General features: G+C 42.8%; 1 protein-coding gene across 2 annotated transcripts in view; it reads left to right on the top strand.

Annotated features, from left to right (window-relative positions):
- Nucleotides 1–24,355, top strand: part of rtel1 (regulator of telomere elongation helicase 1) — a 56,260-nt gene that overhangs the window by 21,538 nt on the left and 10,367 nt on the right. For both annotated transcript variants that reach the window (XR_005053259.1, XM_021615871.2), the window contains exons 19-26: nucleotides 568–653; nucleotides 2,331–2,408; nucleotides 2,573–2,650; nucleotides 7,504–7,650; nucleotides 7,890–8,005; nucleotides 10,793–10,916; nucleotides 18,425–18,605; nucleotides 22,355–22,518. Coding sequence is in view for 1 of the 2 variants with exons in the window: in XM_021615871.2 (XP_021471546.2) it covers nucleotides 568–653; nucleotides 2,331–2,408; nucleotides 2,573–2,650; nucleotides 7,504–7,650; nucleotides 7,890–8,005; nucleotides 10,793–10,916; nucleotides 18,425–18,605; nucleotides 22,355–22,518 (974 nt within the window). In the remaining variant the exon portion in view is untranslated. The remainder of the gene's footprint in view (nucleotides 1–567; nucleotides 654–2,330; nucleotides 2,409–2,572; nucleotides 2,651–7,503; nucleotides 7,651–7,889; nucleotides 8,006–10,792; nucleotides 10,917–18,424; nucleotides 18,606–22,354; nucleotides 22,519–24,355) is intronic.

Genomic DNA, 24,355 nt, shown 5'->3' with positions numbered 1-24,355 from the left:
TGCAAAATGTTATTTGTGCATTGTTTAAAGTACTTGGGGTAATCAAAATGACTTGTCCCAGTAGTGAGGTGTAGAGTTGTAGTGAGATGTTTTGGGGATTTAAAGGGATCTTTCATTTTTTTTTCAATGATCCAAAGTGAACAAAATTATTTAATGTATTGATTTAATAACAACAACAAAGGCTATTCAAATATATATTTTTTTTACTAGTGTAATGTGTATCCTTAAATTTTATTTCATTGGTGTAAACACCTTGAAAATCACTCATTACAGAGATATACAAGGACCTTGAGAATGACCTCCAGTGGCAAATTGTTATCGGGGGAGGGGTATATTATAGGGATACTACGGAATTTTAGCAATGATGCCCGTTATCTACTTCCCCTGAGTCAGATGAACTCGTGGATACCATTTGTATCTCTGTGTCCAGTATGAAGGAAGTTAAAGGTAGTTTTACTAGACTTCCATCCATTGCTCTAATGCTAGAGAGCATTTGCTCGATAAACATACTGGAGACAACCCATTCTACTAAATGACCTAAATTATTTCTCCTTTTTCTTTCTGCAGTGAATCTGGGCCGCGTTGTCCCTCACGGTTTGCTGGTGTTCTTCCCCTCTTACCCTGTGATGGACAAGACTCTGGAGTTCTGGAGGGTGAGTGCAGCTCAGGGATCCCTCAGAAAAAAGGTTGTCACCATTTGAACACCCTCAATTCAGCAACTTCTTTTAAATTCCACCCATACGTTGATAACTTTTTCTATGAAAGTACTTTTCAGGTTAGGATTTGAATATCAATCCATTTCCTGCAGTGAATGAGTTTGTGTTGAATTGACCCAAGGCCTGATGTAGAGGTAGCCTTGTATGTGTACAGTATGTGCTAATGCCGACTCTACACTTCTATGGTTACCTACACATGGCAACAGTCGTTGCCATGCGTTGGTAACTGCGTGGATGCAAGGTCTGGACAATGACATCACCGTAATGCAGAAATTCAACGCTGGAGCAGGCATAGGACCAGATCCAAAGCAGTGTATGTTGCCTAGACGGCTGAGGACAAGCGGTGTTATAAATCATAGATTAAAGACCTTATCCAGTGCCTTCGGAAAGTATTCAGACCCCTTCACTTGTTCCACATTTTGTTACGTTACAGCCTTATTCTAAAATGGATGAAATAAAAAAAATCCTCAGCAATATACACACAATAACCCATAATGACAATTTTTTGCTAATTTATAAAAAATAAAACGGGGACCTTATTTACATAAGTATTCAGACCCTTTGCTATGACACTTGAAATTGAGCTTGGGTGCATCTTATTTCCATTTATCATCCTTGAGATGTTTCTACAACTTGATTGGAATCCACCTGTGGTAAATTCAATTGATTGTACATGATTTGGAAAGGCGCACACACACATGTCTATATACTGTCCCACAGTTGAAAATACATTTCAGAGCAAAAACCAAGCCATGAGGTTGAAGGAATTGTCCGTAGAGCTCTGAGACAGGATTGTGTCAAGGCACAGATCTGGGGAAGGGTACCAAAACATTTCTGCAGCATTGAAGGCCCCCAAGAACACAGTGGCCTTCATTCTTAAATGGAAGAAGTTTGGAACCACCAAGACTTCCTAGAGCTGTCTGCCTGGCCAAACTGAGCAATTGGCTGAGCAGGGCCTTGGTCAGGGAGGTGACCAAGAACCCGATGGTCACTCTTGACAGAGCTCTGGAGTTCCTCTGTGGAGATGCGAGAACAACCCTAAGCACACAGCCAAGACAACGCAGGAGTGGCTTTTGGACAAGTCTCTGAATGTCCTTGAGTGGCCCAGCCAGATCCCGGACATCTCTGAAGAGACCTGAAAATAGCTGTGCAGCAATGTTTCCCTGACACTGCTTGAGGGTGTTCTTCAGAGGAGAATGAGAGAAACTCCCCTAATACAGATGTGCCAAGCTTGTAACGTCATACTCAAGAAGACTTGCTGTAATCACTGCCAAAATGCTTCAACAGGGTACTGAGTAAAGGATCTGAATACTTATGTAAATGTGACGTTTCATTTATATAAATAAATAAATAAATTGGCTAACATTAATAAACCTGCTTTTGCTTTGTCATGGGCTATTGTAAGTAGATTGAGGGGGGGACAATTGACCAATTTTAGAATAAGGCTGTAACGTCACAAAATGTGGGAAAAGTAAAGGGGTCTGAACTCTTTCCGAAGGCACTGTGTGTGTGTAGGGGATCCTCCCGCTTCATTATTGATGCTGAGCCTGTGATGAGAATCCTTGGTCTTACTTAATATAATAACATGCTCTTCTATGCCTGCTTTTTCCCCAGGCAAACGGGCATGCCGACCGCATTGAAAACATAAAGCCCATGTTTGTGGAGCCCAGGGGAAAGGGGACGTTCACGGAGGTCAGTGCTGCAGACATTCCCATTTAAAACGCTGCATGTATTTTGTCACTACCTGCAGGTTCGTGACCGTAACAGTAAATGACCGTTATCATGGGAATGTTTCTCCTGCACGATCTTTAGTACAGCGAAGCTAACTTAACCCATACCATTTCCTTTTTGTCTAGATAATTGATGGTTATTATGAAAAAGTCAATGACTCGAAATCTAAAGGGGGCAGCTTCTTTGCGGTCTGTCGGGGAAAGGTAAGACCTGTTTGTTTGTCATGGTCAGTCTGTCTTCCCTATATCCTTGCCTGAAGTACTTCCTCTGCTCTGAAGGCTTTATAGCACTTACTGGTTCAGATAGTCGCCCACACACATACTGTAAATCACTTCTACCAAAAGGTCACTGTTTACCCTCCATGGCCTAACATCGTCATGTTAGGGAAACATAGCATGCTACCTCATTTTTAATGTCAACACAGCAGTTCCTGATTTGGCAAAGCAGAATGTCACCAGGCCTCATTGGAAAAACAGCACACTATTATACGAGACCAAATTAACACATTCTACAGCACAACGACAGAGTCATTTTCTGGGAATGCTTTAAAGTCCAAAAGTTGTGGGCAGAGTTAGAAAGTTGGCTGTCAGAAATATTACAATCTAAATTTACTTTCAATCTTTCTGTTTGCATATTTCAAGACATTCCATATAAGGGTGCAGCAGTGGCGTGCATTCATGGATGTCAAGGGAAGCCAGGCTTCCTGAAAAAATTAAAAGAAAAAAAAAAACACATTATTTTATGTCTTTCGTCTGTGTTTCATAATTTACCCTTACATTCAGCCTCTTGCGAATTAATCTCGGCAGGAGAAAGCGTCCGAGCAAGCGAAACAGCGCCCCTCTGTCACTTTATGTGTAGCCCATCTATCTGTTTCTGTCTGGTCAAAAAGAGTCAAATTGTTGCCGCAATGTAAGCCAGCGAGCATTTGGCCTCCCTTGATAATAAAATTAAATGAGAGCCAATCAGCGTTGAACTAAATGAGCTCAACTGTGAATGGTCCTGGCACACCCCAAAAAAGTTTAGGGAAGCCTGTTTCGTTTTGTCATTGCCACACCAATCACAACAAAAACCAAATGTCATTGACAGAAAAACTTCTGAGCTCTGGTGGCTGGCTACCTAGCTAAAAGTGGCCCTTTCCTAAATTAGTCCTGAATGGAGATAGGGGTTTGGACTTGTGGTTTTAGTTAATTCTCCGTGCTGGCCAATCAATGATTATTATGCCGATTCTGAACTAACGATACATTCATTCATAGTGCCCCTTGCCTGGAAGTTCATTATGTAGCTAAATGTAGTAGGCTATTGTTGCCTCTGAAAGGAAGTTATGCTAGGTAGCAAGAATTTAAGCCAGATCGCCTAGGACAACAAAAAATAAGAGTGTAGACTACTGTATAACTGATTCATATACCATTTTGGCAACATGAAAGAAGAGGATGGCATTGGTGGTTATCTACAGGTAGGGTGAGTCTATGTTTCTTTCTTCTTGCAAGCACCCACACACACACATATTAACGCAACATGTAAAGTGTTGGTCCCATGTTTCATGAGCTGAAATAAAATACCCCAAACATTTTCCATATGCACAAAAGGCTTCTTTCTCTAAAATGTGTTTTATATTTCTGTTTATGGGCATTTCTCCTTTGCCAAGATAATCCAAACACCTTACTGGTGTTGCATTGCAATTGGCATGATGACTGCAGGAATGTCCACCAGAGCTCTTGTCATAAGCCGTCACCAACATCGTTCAACCATCCTCACAGCCGCAGACCACGTGTAATCATGCCAGCCCAGGATCTCCACATCCGGCTTTTTCACCAGTGGGATCGTCTTGAGACCAGCCACCAGGACAGTTGATGAAACTGGGTTTGCACAAACTGTTAGAAACCATCTCAGGGAAGCTCATGTGTGTGCTTGTCGCCCTGAACAGGGTCTTGACCATACTGCAGTTTGGTATCGTAACGGACTTCAGTGAGCAAATGCTCACCTTCAATGGCCACTGGCATGCTGGAGAAGTGTGCTCTTCATGGAAAGGCATAAGGTCAATGAACACAATTGCATTTTATCGATGACAATTTGAATACACAGATACCGTGATGAGATCCTGAGGCCTATTGTTGTGCCATTCATCCGCCACCATCACCACATGCATGATAATGCACAGCCCCACGTCGGAAAGATCTGTAAACAATTCCTGGAAGCTGAAATGTCAGTTCTTCTATTTTGAAAGTGTCTGTGACCAACACATGCATATCTGTATTCCCAGTCATGTAAAATCCATAGATTAGGGCCTAAGGAATTTATTTAAATGGACTGATTTCTTTATAGGAACTGTAACTGTAAAATATTTAGAAATTGGTTGCATGTTGCGTTTCTTTTTTTCTCAATGTATTTAGCTTATGTTGATTGGACTGGATTGTTTTTGGTATCTTTTAGTTGTCACTGTATTAGACTAAGCATAGGTGATTTTGATTATATTGAAATGTTAAAGCTGGAACAGTATAGGCAGCTCCTGTTTTCTTAGCGACTTGTGGTAGCCTAACTCTGCATGGTTCTAAATCAATAGTAGTTTAGTAGTCCAAAAATGTCTGAAATAGTAACTTGTTTGTTACATGCAATATGCTTTGTGGACTTCACAGGACAGATGTTGCTCTCCGGTTTTGTGATGAAACACAGGTGTGGTTGAATTTATTCTGCCACTCTGTCTTTTTATTGTCTCGGCCTTAAGCCGAGACAATAAATAATAATAATAATTTATTTTTTAAATCACTCAAAGCCAAGCCAAGGAAGAAAAATAGCCATATTACAACTTATGTGTTGTGATAATTGAGTTGTTTGCTCTATAACCTGTTAGTTCATATACTAACAGGTTATAGAGCAAACTCCGCTACTGGGGTGTAGTAAGACATCTGATGGGCTGGATGATACTGTTCCAGTCAATTATCCATAAAAAAAAAAAGTATGCTTAAACTGGAAATCAGCCAATCCTCCATCGTTAAGACAATGGAAAAATCATATACTTCATTATTTCAGTATTGAAAGAGCGCATGCGATGGAGAGGAACAAAGTAATGTAATTTGAGAACGTAGCAGAGACGTGTGAGAAAATGTGTCTGGATGTTTGTACCTCAGTATGTTGTCTGATTGTGTAAAAACAAAAAGAAGAGGGGAAACCTGCACACATGCCTCCGAGTCCTAGGCATTGCTCATACCTGAAAAATACTGCATTGTTTGAGAACCATTTCCCAGTAGAGAGAGAGATTTGAAATGGTGTCAATACAACCAGAAACTGGTTGATGCCGTATGACCTCATTATGACTTAATTTCAACCAGTTTTGCCCATTGCATCATCTTAAGCACTGGCTGCTGTTCTGTTATTATGATTTTTAATTAAAACAAATAATGTACTTGCATTTATTTCTGGAGTGTGTCCCGTCGTTGTAATCATTTCGAGTTTCACAATGTTGGAAGATGTTGTCCCCTTTTTGTTCAGTCTCAGTGGAGGGAGGGAGCTGCTCTTTACTTCCCTCCGCTGAGACTGACCATTAGATTCAAGCACCTGCCAGACCAGTGGAGAATTTCTTTGGGGGGGGATAATATATTTTCAATCGTCAATTTTATGCTCACTCAGCTGTGCTTCACAAGTACTACAACAACTGATCTATTACTGGTGTGATAATACCTCAAGTTTTGAAATATTATTTAGAAATGGTCTTAGAAGAACAACATTGGCAGGGCAATTCAAGCATATCCAATATGCAGTAATGTATTGGGCTAAACCTACTGCACAAACCTCGTTGTTCTAGAACTGTAAAAGGTTCATGTTTAAAATACAAAACAAATCTGAGCGGTAGATCTCGGCTTGCATTTTGACTCGAAGTGAAGTTGACCACTACCTCAGCTGTCACGGCAAGATATCCAAACCTCTTAACGAGGTCGCTAAGTGTTAGGTTAAGGTCTCTACAATTTTGACAACGCATGGAGACATCACTCAGCCCGTGAACAGCCCGTGAACGGGACCGTTATCATCATCTGACACTAATTAGCATAACGCAACGGACATAAATCTTCCTAGAAAATATTCCTATTCATGAACATCACAAGTGAAATATATTGGAACACAGCTTAGCCTTTTGTTAATCACCCTGTCATCTCAGATTTTCAAAATATGCTTTACAGCCAACGCTAGACAAGCATTTGTGTAAGTTTATCATAGCCTAGCAGAGCATAATGCCTTGCTAGCAGCAGGCAAACTTGTCATGGAAATCAGAAAAGCAATCAAATTAAATTGTTTACCTTTGAACTTCGGATGTTTTCACTCACGAGACTCCCAGGTAGACAGCCAAAGTTAATTTTTTCCCAAAATATTATTTTTTGTAACCGAAATAGCTCCGTTTGGCTGAGAAATCGCCCGGAAATTGTGGTCACCACAACGCCGAAAAATATTCCAAATTAGCTCCATAATATCGATAGAAACATGGCAAACGTTGTTTAGAATCCATCCTCGAGGTGTTTTTCTAATATCTATTCGATAATATATCCGTCGGGACAATTCCTTTTTCTCTAGGACCGATTGGAGTAATGGCTACCTCTGCACTTTACGCGAGAATCTCTCTCGGAGCCACCATGTGACCACTTACGCAATGTGCCCCCATACGGCTATTCTTAAACAGAAATGTGTAAACCTACGTCACAATGCTGTAGACACCCTGGGGAATACGTAGAAAGCGTAAGCTTGTTGATGGTACATTCACAGCCATATAGGGAGTCATTGGAACGCAGCGCTTTCAAAACCTGGGGCACTTCCGGATTGGATTTTTCTCAGGCTTTTGCCTGCAACATCAGTTCTGTTATACTCACAGACAATATCTTTACAGTTTTGGAAACGTTAGTGTTTTCTATCCAAAGCTGTCAATTATATGCATATTCTAGCATCTTTTCCTGACAAACGGGAATGTTTTTTTTCCGAAAATGAAAATACTGCCCCCTAACACCAAGAGGTTATTAAGCCCATACATGGTATTTTCTGTGTGCCTTGATTGGTTTCTTTGTACCTCTGCCAGGCCAGTGAGGGCCTGGATTTTGCTGACACGTATGGCCGAGGGGTCATAATCACTGGCCTCCCGTTCCCGCCCCGCATGGACCCCCGGGTCATTCTGAAGATGCAGTACCTGGACGAGATGTGCAGGAAGAAGACCCCTGGGGTGCAGGTATGGAGGAAGCCCCTTCGCTGGTCCTCTGACTGATGATATATTACAGGATTTATTAGGACTTCACTAATAGCTACCCTTACAGAAGTGAAGTTCATGTAAATTGTCAATTGACAACTTTTTTTCACTGAAAACAAAACATACTTTAAAACATGTTTTTGGCAAAGCTGTTCATGCACTAAGAAGTTGGACATCTAGTTAATATTTGTGTTTCTCTGCCTTTCTATGTGTGTCGGTAGTACCTGTCGGGGCAGAACTGGTATAGACAGCAGGCGTCCAGGGCAGTGAACCAAGCTATTGGAAGAGTCATTCGTCACCGTGATGACTACGGGGCTATCTTCTTGTGCGACCACAGGTCAGTATTGTATGCTGGTCATTTCAGGTGATCATCAGGGGTGCATGCTGGTAATTTCAGGTACATCGGGTACAGTTGAAGTCGAAGTTTACATACACTTAGGTTGGAGTCATTTAAAACTTGTTTTTCAACCTCTCAATAAATTTTGCACACGCTTTTTCAGTTCTGCCCAAAAATGTTCTATAGGATTGAGATCAGGGCTTTGTGATGGCCACTCCAATAACTTGACTTTGTTGTTCGTAAGCCATTTTGCCACAACTTTGGAAGTATGCTTGGGATCATTGTCCATTTGGAAGACCCATTTGCGACCAAGCTTCAACTTCCTGACTGATGTCTTGAGATGTTGCTTCCATATATCCACATAATTTTCCCGTCCTCATGATGCCATCTATTTTGTGAAGTGCACCAGTCCCTCCTGCTGCAAAGCACCCCCACAACATGATGCTGCCACCCCCGTGTTTCACGGTTGGGATGGTGTTCCTCGGCTTGCAAGCCTCCCCCTTTTTCCTCCAAACATAACGATGGTCATTATGGGCAAACAGTTCTATTTTTGTTTCATCAGACCAGAGGACATTTCTCCAAAAAGTACGATCGTTGTCCCCATGTGCAGTTTCAAACCGTTTGGATTTTTTTATGTCGGTTTTGGAGCAGGGGCTTCTTGTGTCATGCACAAAGTAGATGTCCTAACCGACTTGCCAAAACTATAGTTTGTTAACAACAAATTTATGGAGTGGTTGAAAAACAAGTATTAATGACTCCAACCCAAGTGTATGTTAACTTCTGACATCAACTGTATATTCAAGTAGGACCAGATCAGCCTATATTCTTCAGGCAGCGTTGGTGACGGAACATGACGTGCCTCTAGTGGTTGACATTGTAAACATCACATGACCGGGACATCAACTAGATTGTCCTATAAGATTCTAGTCATCATCCTTTGCCTGATAACTCCTACAGTACCAGTCAAACGTTTGGACACATCAACTCATTCCAGGGTTTTCCCTTTTTACTGTTTTCTACATTTTAGAATAATAGTGAAGATATAAAAACTATGAAATAACACATGAAATCATGTAGTAACCAAAAAAGTGTTATAAAATGTATTTGTTTATTTGAGATTCTTTGAAGTAAGCACCCGTTGCATTGATGACAGCTTTGCACAACTGGAATGCATTTCAATTAACAGGTCTGCCTTGTTAATTTGAATTTCTTTCCTTCTTAATGCGTTTGAGTCAATCAGTTGTGTTGTGACAAGGTAGGGTTGGTATACAGAAGATGGCCCTATTTGGTAAAAGTTTAAGTCCATATTATGGCAAGAACGGCTCATATACTCAAAGAGAAACGACAGTCCATCATTACTTTAAGACATGGTCAGTCAATCTTTGTGAGACGAAGCTTAGGTGAACGGATGATCTCCGCATTTGTGGTTCAAACCGTGAAGCATGGAGGAGGTGGTGTAATGGTGCTTTGCTGTTGACACTGTCAGTGATTTATTTTGAATTCAAGGCACACTTAACCAGCATTGCTACCACAGCATCCTGCAGTGATTCGCCATCCTATCTGGTTTAGGCTTAGTGGGACTATCATTTGTTTTTCAACAGAACAATGACCCAACACACCACCAGGCTGTGTAAGGGCTATTTGACCAACAAGTAGAGTGATGGAGTGCTCCATCAGCTGGCCTGGCCTCCACAATCACCTGACCTCAACCCAATTGAGATGAAGAGTGAAGGAAGAGCAGCCAACAAGTGTTCAGCATCTGTGGCAACTCCTTCAAGACCGTTGCAAAAGCATTCCAGGTGAAGCTGGTTGAGAGAATGCCAGGAGTGTGCAAAGCTGTCAAGGCAAAGGGTGCTACTTCAAAGAATCTTAAATATAACATATTTTGATTTGTTTAAAAAAAATTCAGTTACTACATGATTCCATATGTTATTTCATAGTTTTGATGTCTTCCCTATTATTCTACAATGTAGAAAATAGTAATAATTAAATGAAACCCTTGAATGAGTAGGTGTGTCCAAACTTTTGACTGGTACTGTACAGTATGTGCAAGTCATCACTTGTCACCATCAATATAAAATATTAATGCTTTCGCGATTTTAGGAATCACCAGCTATTATGTGGAAGTTGAAAACATCAGCTATCTCACCTATGTATGGGTAAGGTAGTGTTAGGTTTCAATTTTGAATAAGTAACTCACGGACACTAGCGAAGCTTAACCAAGTTTAATTCTTCCCAAAGGGTCAGTATCGTCAGACCGACTCTTACAGTTTTGGTAACACTTTCTAATAACAGTCAATAATAAACCAATTATAAAGCATTTAAAGTTTGCTCACCATTTCTCCCATTTGTAAATGTTAGTTTACAAGCTAGTTATTCACAACTTTTATTAATAAATAATTCAGACGTTTAATATAGGTCCTTTTAAACTGTTTACTAATCATTAGTTACGTTTTTTTTTGTGGTTCCTAATATAAAGTGAGGGCTATCTAGGCTATACTTTATAAATGTTTTGAGTGACCCGTGTAATTTCTCACAAAAAGATGGACATTGGTAGACATTCCAGCAGTGCCTGATGCTCTTTTAAGGTGTCAAAAGTGGCTTAAATCATATCAATGATAAAGAATAAGCAGTAGCTTACCAACCTTTTCCAGTGTGGTAGTAATGAGTTATAAATGGTGAACAAACTGTTTGTAAATGCCTTAAATTATTTATAACTGAACGTTAGTGTTACCAGAGTTTTTCCTATCATGCAACTCTATAGTGTACGTTGGCTATTTCCTCCAGGTTCAAAAGCACAGACGCACGTGCCCAGCTACCCTCATGGATAAGGCCCTACGTGCGCACTTACGACAACTTTGGAAATGTGGTCCGTGACGTGGCTCAGTTCTTCAGAGTTGCACAGAAACATGTAAGTGGGTCAAGCAGAAGAGTACATCTTGAGTGACTTTCTGACTGCTTGAGAGAGAACCATTAAATTATACATTTGGAATGTACTGTAATAATAACCCTTAAAGGAAAGGTTCACCCATTTTGAATGTTTTTGTTTTTGTGCATCTGAGTAATGTTATATCAATGCCCTGGGTCATTTAAAAAAAAACATGTATTTCACCTTTTATTTAATCAGGTAGGCTAGTTGAGAACATGTTCTCATTTTCAACTGCGACCTGGCCAAGATAAAGCAAAGCAGTGTGACACAAACAACAACACAGAGTTACACACAGAATAAACAAACACAGTCAATAATACAATAGAGAAAGTATTTTATACAGTGTGTGCAAATTAGGTAGGATAAGGGGGGTGAGGCAATAAATAGGCCATAGTGGCGAAATTATTACAGTATGGCAAATTTAACACTGGGGTGATAGATGTGCAAAAGATGTGTGTGCAAGTAGCGGTACTGGGGTGCAAAGGAGCAAAATAAATAGCAATATGGTGATGACGTAGTTGGATGGGCTATTTAGTTGTTTTTGATCTCAGCCCCTATCAAATACACACTTCCACTAGATGTCAACCGTCTTTAGAACGTTGTTGCAGGCTTCTACAGTGAAGGAGGGCCGGATGAGAGCTTTTTGACTAAGGGGTCTGGCAGCAGCCTCGTTCTCAGTCACGCGCATTTCACATGAGGTAGCTCTCGTTCCATTGCTTTTCTACAGACAATGGAATTGTCCGGTTGGAACATTATTCAACATTTATGATGATAACATCCTAAAGATTGATTCTATACTTAGTTTGACAAGTTTCTTCGACCTGTAATATAACTTTTTGAACTTTTTGTCCGACTGGACCAAACGCCCTAACAAAAGAAGCTATTTGGTCATAAATGATGGACAAAACAAACATTTTATTGTGGAACTGCGATTCCTGGGAGTGCATTCTGATGAAGATCATCAAAGGTAAGTGAATATTTACAATGCTATTTTTTTGACTAATGTTGACTGCGCAACATGGCAGATATTTATTTTGGCTGGTTTGAGCTCTGGGTGCGGTACTCAGATTATGCTTTTTCCATAAAGTTTTTTAAAAAATCTGACACAGCGGTTGCATTAACATTAAGGAGAAATGTATCTAAAGTTCTATGCATAACACTTGAATTTTCATCAACATTTATAATGAATATTTCTGTGAATTCATGTGGCTCTCTGCACTATCACTGCATGTTTTAGAACTACTGAACTTAACGCGCCAATGTAAAATGAGATTTTTAAAAATAAAAATTAACTTTATTGAACAAAACATACATGTATTGTGTAACATGAAGTCCTATGGGTGTTATCTGATGAAGATCATCAAAGATTAGTGATTAATTTTATCTCTTTGTGCTTTTTGTGACTCCTCTCTTTGGCTGGAAAAAGGCTGGGTTTTTCTGTGGCTTGGTGGTGACCTAACATAATAGTTTGGAGCTTTCACTGTAAAGCATTTTTCAAATCGGACACTGGCTGGATTAATGAGAATTTTATCTTTAAAATGGTGTAAAATACTTGTATGTTTGAGAAATTAGATTTATGACATTTCTGTTGATTTGTATTTGGTGCCCTGCAATTTCATTGGCTGTTGGCGAGGGGTTCCGCTAGCGGAACGGGGTTCCCAGTCCTAGACAGGTTAGTGTGAGTGGAAGGAGAGTTTACAGTCTAACCAGACACCTAGGTATTTTTAGTTGCCCACATATTCTAAGTCCCAACCGTCCAGAGTAGTGATGCTGGACGGGTGGGTAGGTGTGGGCAGCGGTCGGTTGAAGAGCATGCATTTAGTTTTGCTTGCATTTAAGAGCAGTTGGAGGCCACGGAAGGAGAGTTGTATGGCATTGAAGCTCGTCTGGAGTTTAGTTAAGTGTCCAAAGAAGGGCCAGAAGTATACAGAATGGTGTCGTCTGCGTAGAGGTGGATCAGAGAATCACCAGCAGCGAGAGCGACATTATTGATGTATACAGAGAAGGAGTCGACCTGAGGATTGAACCCTGTGGCACCCCCATAGAGACTGCCAGAGGTCCAGACAACAGGATTTGACACACTGAACTCTGTCAGAGAAGTAGTTGATGAACCAGGCTAGGCATTAATTTGAGAAACCAAGGCTGTTGAGTCTGCCGATAAAAATATGGTGATTGACCGAGTCGAAAGCCTTGGCCAGGTCGATGAATACAGCTGCCCAGTATTGTCTCTTATTGATGGCGGTTATGATATCGTTTAGGACCTTGAGCATGGCTGAGGGGTGCACCCGTGACCAGCTTGGAAACCAGATTGCATAGTGGAGAAGGTACGGTGGGATTCTAAATGGTCGGTGATCTGTTTAGCTTGGCTTTCGAAGACCTTTAGAAAGGCAGGGTATGATAGATATAGGTCTGTAGCAGTTTGGGTCTAGAGTGTCTCCCCCTTTTGAAGAGGGGGATGACCACACCAGCTTTCCAATCTTTGGGGATCTGACGATACGAAAGAGGTTGAACAAGCTAGTAATGGGGGTTGCAACAATTTCTGCATATAAGTTTAGGAAGAGAGGGTCCAGGTTGTCTAGGCCTGCTGATTTGTAGGGGTCCAGATTTTGCAGCTCTTTCAGAACATCAGCTATCTGGATTTGGGTGAACGAGAAATGGGGGAGGCTTGGGCAAGTTGCAGTGAGGGTTGCAGGGCTGTTGACCGGGGTCGGGGTAGCCAGGTAGAAAGCACGGCCAGCTGTAGAAAAATGCTTATTGAAATGCTCAATTATAGCAGATTTATCGGTGGTGACAGTGTTTCCTAGCCTAAAGCCATGGACTTTACTGTGTCCCAGAACTTTTTTGAGTTTGTGTTGCAGGATGCAAATTTCTGCTTTGAAAAAGCTAGCTTTGCTTTCCTGACTGCCTGTGTATATATTGGTCCTAACTTCCCTGAAAAGTTGCATATTGCGGGGGCTATTCGATGCTAATGCAGAACGCCACAGGATGTTTTTGTGTTGGTTAAGGGCAGTCAGGTCTGGAGTGATCCAGGGGCTATATCTGTTCCTGGTTCTACATTTTTTGAATGGGGCGTGCTTATTTAAGATGGTGAGGAAAGCACTTTTAAAGAAGAACCAGGCGTCCTTTACTGACGGAATGAGGTCAATGTCCTTCTAGGATACCCGGGCCAGGTCGATTAGGAAGGCCTGCTCGCTGAAGGGTTTTAGGGACTGTTTGACAGTGATGAGGGGTGGTCGCTTGAAGGCAGACCATTACGGACGCAGGCAGGCAATGAGGCAGTGATCGCTGAGATCCTGGTCGAAGACAGCAGAGGTGTATTTAGAGGGCAGGTTGGTTAGGATGATATCTATGATGGTGCCTGTGTTTACGGATTTGGGGTTGTACCTGGTGGGTTCATTTGTAATTTGTGAGAGATTGAGAGCATCAAGTTTAGATTGTAGGCTGGCCGAGGTGTTAAGCATGTCCCAGTTTTGGTCACCTAGCAGCACGAGCTCTGAAGATAGATGGAGGGCAATCAATTTGCATATGGTGCCCAGGGCACATCTGGGGGCAGATGATGTTCTATAGCAAGCGGCAATGGTAAGAGACTTGTTTCTGGAGAGGTGGATTTTTAAAAGTAAAAGCTCAAATTGTTTGGGCACAGACCTGGATAGTAAGACAGAACTCTGCAGGTTACCCCTGCAGTAGGTTGCAACTCCGCCCCCTTTGGCAGTTCTATCTTGTTCGAAAATTTTATAGTTAGGGATGGAAATTTCAGAGTTTTTGGTGGTCATCCTAAGCCAGGATTCAGACATGGCTAGGACATCCGGGTTGGCAGAGTGTTCTAGGGCAGTGAATAAAACAAACATTAGAGGAGGCTTCTAATGTTAACATGCATGAAACCAAGGCTTTTACAGTTACAGAACTCAACAAATGAGAGCGCCTGGGGAATGGGAGTGGAACTAGGCACTGCAGGGCCTGGATTAACGTCCACATCACCAGAGGAGTAGGATAAGGGTACGGCTAAACCCTAAAAGAAGTGGACATTAGTACGTTCAGAACAGAGTAAAGGGAGTAGATTTCTGGGCACAGTGGAACGGATTCAAGGCATAATATACAGTCAATGCTATGGTAGGATGTGAATACAGTGTGGCTAAACCTGTGCATAGAATGACGTTCAAAGAGTCTCTAGGAATATAATTTAAACCAGGTGATGTCACTGCATGTGTGGGAGGTGGAACTAAAGTGTTAACTAAGGCGTATTGAGCAGAGCTAGAGGCTCTACAGTGAAATAAGGCAATATTTACTAACCAAAACAGCAATGGACAAGGCATATTGACGTTAGGGAGAGGCATGCGTAGCAGAGTGATCATAGGAGTCCAGTGAGTGGCTTCAGGCAGCTAGCGGGCCAGGGCTAGCAAGCTAGCAGAAGGGCCTTTTTAGGGACGTCGCGACAGAAGAAAGTCTGTTGTGGCCCCCTCGTGCTGTTATGTCGGCAGACGGCAAACCAGGTCCAATGGGCCTCTTAAGCTAACAGTCCAATGTGCTCTAGACAGCTAGTAGGCTTACGGCTAGGCGGGACGTCGCGACGGAGGAGCCAGTTGAGAGACCCCCTCGGGCGAATCACGTCAGTAGTCCAGTCATGATGGGTCTGTGGGGGTCCAGGCCAGTCGGCAAAATAGGTATTGAAGCCCAAGGAGTGGCTCATGGGCCTAGCAGATGAGCATAGCAAGGCTAGCTCCAGGCCAATTGGTTCTTGCTTCAGGACAGAGACGTTAGCCAGGAGTGGCCACTCAGATAGCAGCTTCCTAGCTGCGATGATCCAGGTGGGAGGGAAGAAATGGTTCCAATCAATTTATGTTTTCATGTGTATCTGAGTTATTGGTGTTCAAGCAGAGGCACTGTGATAGTTGCTCTCATTACACTGGAAATGAATAGGAATACGACTTATAGATCGCGAAAACCTCTATCATACATGTTAGATTTCAGTACTGGCTGACATTGCAACTCGGGAGGATGTCTTCTCTCATTTTGCGATATTCCTTCCTTAAGAAATGTGTAATTTAACGGAGGGTCTAGGACATTTTTCCTATTTGTCTGCCTTTTTAGTCCAGGGTGCGTTGCATGGTGCCGTTGCCAGATATATTATAGAAAGGAGATATGAATCCAATGAATGGAGGAACGTACAGTGCATTTGGAAAGTATTTAGACCCCTTGACTTTTTCCACATTTTGTCACTCTACAGCCTTATTCTAAAATGGATTAAATTGTTTTTCCCCCTCATCAATCTGCACACAATATCCCATAATGACAGTTTTTTTTTCTTGTGGAATTTTGCACATTTATTAAAAATAAAAACCTAAAATATCACATTTACATAAGTATTCAGACCCTTTACTCAGTGCTTTGTTGAAGTACCTTTGGCAAAGATTATAGCCTCGAGCCTCGGCATGATTGATGGAGTGCTGCGGAGATGGTTGTCCTTCTGAAAGGTTCTCCCGTTCTCCACAGAGGAGGTCTGTCAGAGTGGTCATTGGGTTCTTGGTCTCCTCCCTGACCAAGGCCCTTCTCCCCCGATTGCCCCATTTGGACAGGTGGCCAGCTCTAGGAAAAGTGTTGGTGGTTCCAAACTTCTTCCATTTAAGAATGATGGAGGCCACTGTGTTCTTGGGGACTTTCAATGCTGCAGAAATGTGTTGGTACCCTTCCCCAGAAATAAACCATTTAATTCATTTTAGGATAAGGCTGTAACAAAATTTGGAATAAATCAAGGGGTCTGAATACTTTCCGAATGCACTGCATAACGTCCCACCCAGCAGACTGTCGACCAATTGCGTTCACGTTGTCATAGTGCGTCATGTGGTTGCTAAGCTAATCGTCACACAATCCCTTTAAGTCCATGTATATTTCGAGAAACGTGCCTATTTCCCTTTTTAAGTACGTATTGTCATGATTCCAAAGCTATAACATATTAACATATTGCAAGTTAATTTGTTTTAAAGATTTGTAATATTGTACTTCTTGTTGATGAAATTCGTGCTAATGTAAAATTTTTGAGCTAGTACCCAATAGACTCTTTGAAGGAGAGTGCTCCTTGTCCCAGAATCATCCAGAATGCGCTGCTGGCTGAATGTTTTGGCACTTTTCTTAAATAATTCCTTATTTCTTCTAATAATTGTTGAAATTTAAACATTTATTTTGGTCTCCACACACAATTTGAACCATTTTAGTTTTTGGTAAAAATTCTGAAAAGAAAAACAAATGGCATGGACAAAATGATTAGCATTTTCTACTCGGTTTGGCCAAGATGCTTTTCGTAGCCATCAGGTTTTGCCCACTCTTCAGCTGCAAACTGCTCCAATTCTGCTATTTTTGAGGGGTGGATTCGACAAACTGCTGTTTTCAGAGCTCACCATGGGATTCAGATCTGGAGTGGCCAGCGTTTATTCCAGAACAGTCCATCTTGTCTCATCGCTACAACTCCCGTACGGGCTCGGGAGAGACGAAGGTTGAAAGTCCTCCGAAAGTCCTCCGATACACAACCCAACCAAGCCGCACTGCTTCTTAACACAGCGCGCATCCAACCCGGAAAGCAGCCGCACCAATATGTCGGAGGAAACACCGTGCACCTGGCAACCTTGGTTAGCGTGCACTGCGCCCGGCCCTCCACAGGAGTCGCTGGTGCACGGTGAGACAAGGATATCCCTACCGGCCTAACCCGGACGACGCTAGGCCAATTGTGCGTCGCCCTACGGACCTCACGGTCGCGACTGGTTACGACAGAGCCTGGGCGCGAACCCAGAGTGTCTGGTGGCACACCTGGCGCTGCAGTACAGCGCCCTTAACCACTGCGCCACTCCTCCCGAGTGTTTATTCTTGAACCATTCCTGTGTGCTTTTTGATGTTTGCGGTCCTTGTCCTGCTGCAAGACCCACCACCTTCAAGGGATGCCCCGTTTTTGGAGACTGGGTTGAATAGTGGACTCAAACACCTTGATAATCTGCTGATTTCATGATGCCTTGTGCCTCCGGTGCTGGCGGCAAAGCAACCCCACAGCATTATCAAACCTCCCCCATGTTTCTTGAATCTTGTTTTCTAAATTAAAATTGTAAACTTAAAGTTTCAAAAACAAATGTTTCTGCAATGTTGAGAATCCACATAACTGTGTGTGTGTGTAAATATATATATATATATATATATATATAACAAATGTGCAAGGGTGCCAATACATTTGGCCGGAAATGTACATCTTTCCTCAGAACTGTAACCAAGATTTTTCGTCAGAACTGAAGCCTACATGTAGCCTTTCCTCAGAACAGGGAGTCAATCTCCCTCGATTACACTGTGGGTAGTGTCAATGGGTGATTCAGAGTTGCACAACTGGGGATGAAACTGTTATATTCCTCCATTTGGTTTTGTTGTTTCACTGCAGATGTGAGACACCAATTGTTTTTGTTGAATTCTGACCTTAATTCTAACCTCTGAACTCTTTGACTGTTCCAATGTCCCAGAGGCCTCCTCCAGAGAAGAAGCCTGCAAAGGGGAGTTGTGGTGGGGCGGTACACTCTGCAGATGCCCAGTGTGTCAGCGCCGGACCCTGCCACTCCTCCGAGAGCTCCACCAAGGGAGGTTTCGCCCAGAAGGCCAAAGTACTGGACTCCCACGTGCCCAGTCTGAAGAGGCGACGGCTGAGTGAGTATCTACACCGCACATGCAGTGGCACCAAGCATGGTTTGAGTGAACGTTTTAGTTGCTTAACAATATGTCTCCTTAGGCTTTTGCTTCTCATCAGTTCTCTGTCATGTGCAGATCTGCGTTAAATACCTATTAAGTACTATTTGAGATGTACTTAACGCTTCCTGCGGCGGGGGTACAGGTTAGTCGTGGTAATTTGTCCATGTAGTCACTTTAGCCCTACCTACATGTACAAATTACCACAACTAACCTGTACCCCTGCACGTTGACTTGGTACTGGTACCCCCTTCATATAGCCTCGTTATTATTTTGTTAGAATTTTTTTTCTTTCGTTTAATTAGTAAATATTTTATTAACTATTTATTGAACTGCATTGTTAGTTAATAGCTTGTAAGTAAGCATTTCACGGTAAGGTCTATATATAACATCCGGCACCGACAGAGATGGCCGCCTCGCTTCGCGTTCTCAGGAAACTATGCAGTATTTAGTTTTTTTTTATGTATTATTTTTTACATTGTTACCCCAGGAAATCTAAAGTTTTATTACATACAGCCGGAAGGAACTATTGGATATAAGAGCAACGTCAACTTACCAACATTACGACTAGGAATACGACTTTCCCGAAGCAGATCCTCTGTTTGGGCCACCACCCAGGAAAATGGATCGGATCCCAACCGGCAACCCAAAATTACGGCGCCGCAGGAGGGGCAGAAGAAGCGGTCTTCTGGTCAGGCTCCGTAGACGGGCACATCGCGCACTGCTTCCGAGTTTACTACTTGACAAGGTAGACAAAATCTGAGCAAGGGTTGCCTTCCAGAGAGACATCAGTGATTGTAATGTTCTTTGTTTCAAGGAAATGTGGCTCACTTGAGACATGCTATTGTAGTCGGTACAGCCACCTGGTTTCTTCACGCATCGCGCCAACAGAAACAAACATCTCTCTGGTAAGAAGAAGGGCGGAGGTATGCCTTATGATTAACGAGACGCGGTGTGATCATAACAACATACAGGAACTCAAGTCCTTTTGCTCACCTGACCTAGAATTCCTTACAATCAAATGTCGACCGCATTATCTACCAAGAGAATTCTCTTCGATTATAATAAAATCCGTATATCCCCCCCAAGCAGACACATCAATGGCCCTGAATGAACTTCATTGGACTCTATGTAAACTGGAAACCACATATCCTGAGGCTGCATTCATTGTAGCTGGGGATTTTAACAAGGCTAATCTGAAAACAAGACTCTAAATTTTATCAGCATATTGAATGCGCTACCCGGACAGAAAAAATCCTGGACCATTGTTACTCAAACTTCCCCGATGCATACAAAGCCCTACTCCGTCCTCCTTTGGGAAAGTCTGACCACTACTCCATTTTGTTGCTCCTAGCCTATAGACAGAAACTAAAACAGGAAACGCCCGTGCTCAGGTCTGTTCAATGCTGGTCGGACCAATCTGATTCCACCCTTCAAGATTGCTTCGCTCACGTGGACTGGGATATGTTCTGCATAGCGTCGGACTATAACATTGATGAATACTCTGATTCGGTGAGCGAGTTTATTAGCAAGTGCATCGGTGATGTTGTACACAGCAATTATTAAATCCTTCCCCAACCAGAAACCGTGGATTGATGGCAGCATTCGTGCAAAACTGAAAGCGCGAACCACTGCTTTTAATCAAGGCAAGTCGACCGGAAACCTGACCGAATACAAACAGTGTAGCTATTCCCTCCGCAAGGCAATCAAACAAGTTAAGCGTCAGTATAGAGACAAAGTAGAGTCGCAATTCAACGGCTCAGACACGAGGTATGTGGCAGGGTCTACAGTCAATCACGGACTACAAACAGAAAACCAGCCCCGTCGCGGACCACGATGTCCTGCTCCCAGACAAACTAAACAACTTCTTTGCTTGCTTTGAGGACAATACAGTGCCAACGACACGGCCCGCTACCAGAAACCTGCCGGCTCTCCTTCACCGCAGCCAACTTAGAAAGCTAAGGTAACTGAGCTAAAGGACTATCGCCCCATAGCACTCACCTCCATCATCATGAAGTGCTTTGAGAGACTAGTCAAGGATCATATCACCTCCACCCTACCTGACACCCTAGACCCACTCCAATTTGCTTACCGCCCCAATCGGTCCACTGATGACGCAATCACACCGCACACTGCCCTAACCTATCTGGACAAGAGGAATAGCATTGTAAGAATGCTGTTCATCGACTACAGCTCAGCATTTAACACCATAGTACCCTCCAAACTTGTCATTAAGCTTGAGACCCTGGGTCTCCACCCCGCCCTGTGCAACTGGGTCCTGGACTTCCTGACAGGCCGCCCCCAGATGGTGAGGGTTGGAAACATCTCCACCCCGCTGATCCTCAACACTGGGGCCCAACAGGGGTGCGTTCTCAGCCCTCTCCTGTACTCCCTGTTCACCCATGACTGCGTGGTCATGCATGCCTCCAACTCAATCATCAAGTTTGCAGATGACACTACAGTGGTAGGCTTGATTACCAACCAAGACGAGACGGCCTACAGGGAGGAGGTGAGGGACCTCGGAGTGTGGTGTCAGGAAAATAACCTCACACTCAACGTCAACAAAACAAAGGAGATGATCGTGGACTTCAGGAAACAGCAGAGGGATCACCCCCCTTATCCACATCGACGGGACAGTAGTGGAGAAGGTGGAAAGTTTTAAGTTCCTCAGCATACACATCACGGACAAACTGAATTGGTCCACCCACACAGACAGCGTGGTGAAGAACCAACCTCAGGAGGCTGAAGAAATGTGGTTTGTCACCAAAAACACTCACAAACTTCTACAGATGCACAATCGAGAGCATCCTGTCGGGCTGTATCACCGCCTGGTACGGCAACTGCTCTGCCCACAACCGTAAGGCTCTCCAGAGGGTAGTGAGGTCTGCACAACACATCACCCACCGGGGGAAAACTACCTGCTCTCCAGGACACCTACACCACCCGATGTCACAGGAAGGCCGAAAAGATCATCAAGGACAACAACCACCCGAGTCACTGCCTGTTCACCCCGCTATCATCCAGAAGGCGAGGTCAGTACAGGTGCATCAAAGCTGGGGCCGAGAGACTGAAAAACAGCTTCTATCTCAAGGCCATCAGACTGTTAAACAGCCACCACTAACATTGAGTGGCTGCTGCCAACATACGGACTTAATCTCTAGCCACTTTAATAATAAAAAATTGGATGTAATAAATGTATCACTAGTCACTTTAAACTATGCCACTTTATATAATGTTTACATACCCTGCACTACTCATCTCATATGTGTATACTGTACTCTGTACCATCTACTACATCTTGCCTATGCTGTTCGGCCATCGCTCATCCATATATATTTTTATGTACATATTCTTATTCATTCCTTTACACGTGTGTGTGTGTGTGTGTGTGTGTATATAAGGTAGTTGTTGTGAAGTTGTTAGATATTTTCTGCATGGTCGGAACTAGAAGCACAAGCATTTCGCTACACTCGCATTAGCATCTGCTAACCATGTGTTCCATTGTACTGGGTGGTCAAACTAAATCAAGCGCAGCTGTAATATATGAAAGTCTCTAACCAGGTTAGTCTTGTTGATGATACAAAATCTCTTTTTCAGGAGAGACCTGAACCATTTGCCACAGGTCTGGTCATGTTTGTGGGTCTGGAAGTGACTTGTCTCATCACCTCTTATCACTTGTCTCATGACCTGTCTCCTGTTTCTGTTCTCAGATGAGCATGGCGGCAGTGAGGGGAACGGCATGGCTAGGCTGTGCATCGAGTACGAAACGGAGATGGAGGCGAGCCGGAGGAGGCCGGCCGGCCTGCTAGACGCCCTGGAGCACAGCGACTGCCGTTATGGAGATGAAGACGAGGCCCTAGGGGGCGAGGAGAGGGTACACTTGGCTTTACTACAGAAACCTCTGTCTGAACAGATGAGTTGGAGGATGGTGGTCCTTCGAAATAATATCAAGGAATGTTTTGCTGAACATGTCTGCTGGTTAAACTGATGCAGAAGGAGAAATGCATGTTGCACTGCTTTGATGCAACTGCCAATATCGTTTTACCAGATCAAGCTGAGTCCTTGACTCACTTAGGGAAACCGTCCTTAAGTGATGAAATAAGGAAACTGATTGGTAAACGCTAGGAACCCACAGCATTGAGCAAAAAAACGTGTTTTAGTTGACTAAATATGAGCTAGCATACAGTTGAAGTCAGAAGTTTACATACACTTAGGTTGGAGTCATTAAAACTTGTTTTTCAACCACTCCACAATTTTTTTGTTAACAAACTATAGTCTTGGCAAGTCAGTTAGGACCTCTAATTTGTGCATGACACAAGTAATTTTTCGAACAAATGTTTACAGACAGATTAGTTCACTTTTAATTCACTGTATCACAATTCCAGTGGGTCAGAAGTATTTATACACTAAGTTGACTGTAAACAGCTTGGAAAATTCAATTTAGAAGCTTCTGATAGGCTAATTGACATAATTTGAGTCAATTGGAGGTTTACCTGTGGATGTATTTCAAGGCCTACCTTCAAACTCAGTGCCTCTTTGCTTGACATCATGGGAAAATCAAAAGAAATTAGCCAAGACCTCAGACAAAAAGACCTCCACAAGTCTGGTACATCCTTGGGAGCTTGAAGGTACCACGTTCATCTGTACAAACAATAGTAGGCAAGTTTAAACACCATGGGACCACGAGGCCGTCATACCGCACAGGAAGGAGACGCATTCTGTCTCCTAGAGATGAATGTTCTCTGGTGCGAAAAGTGCAAATCAATCCCAGAACTATAGCAAAGGACCTTGTGAAGATGCTGGAGGAAATGGTTACAAAAGTATCTATATCCACAGTAAAACGAGTCCTATATCGACATAACCTGAAAGGCCGCTCAGCAAGGAAGAAGCCACTGCTCCAAAAAAGCCAGACTACATTTTGCAACTGCACATGGGGACAAAGATTGTACTTTTTGGAGAAATATCCTCTGGTCTGATGAAACAAAAATAGAACTGTTTGGCCAAAATGACCATTGTTATGTTTGGAGGAAAAGGGGGGACGCTTGCAAGCCGAAGAACAGCATCCCAACCATGAAGCATGGGGGTGGCAGCATCATGTTGTGGGGGTGCTTTGCTGCAGGAGGGACTGGTGCACTTCACAAAATAGATAATTTCCCTTCCTCATGATGCTATGTGGATATATTGCAGCAACATCTCAAAGATATCAGTCAAGAAGTTAAAGCTTGGTCGCAAATGGGTCTTCCAAATGGACAATGACCCCAAGCATACTTCCACAGTTGTGGCAAAATGGCTTAAGGGCAACAAAGTCAAGGTATTGGAGTGGCCATCACAAAGCTCTGACCTCAATCCTATAGAAAATTTGTTGGCAGAACTGAAAAAGTGTGTGCGAACAAGGAGGCCTACAAACCTGACTCAGTTACACCTACTCTGTCAGGAGGAATGGGCCAAAATTCACCCAACTTATTGTGGGAAGGTGGTGGAAGGCTACCCAAAACGTTTGACCCAAGTTAAACAATTTAAAGGCAATGCTACCAAATACTAATTGAGTGTATGTAAACTTCTGACCTACTTGGAATGTTATGAAAGAAATAATTCTCTCTGCTATCATTCTGACATTTTAAGTGGTTATCCTAACTGACCGAAGACAGGTAACTTTTACTAGGATTAAATGTCAGGAATTGTGAATACTTTATTAGATAATATTTAAATAT

The sequence above is a fragment of the Oncorhynchus mykiss genome, chromosome 9 (genome assembly GCF_013265735.2).
Source record: "Oncorhynchus mykiss isolate Arlee chromosome 9, USDA_OmykA_1.1, whole genome shotgun sequence".
In the NCBI taxonomy this organism is placed as follows: domain Eukaryota; kingdom Metazoa; phylum Chordata; class Actinopteri; order Salmoniformes; family Salmonidae; genus Oncorhynchus; species Oncorhynchus mykiss.
This window is presented reverse-complemented; position numbering and strand designations above follow the sequence as displayed.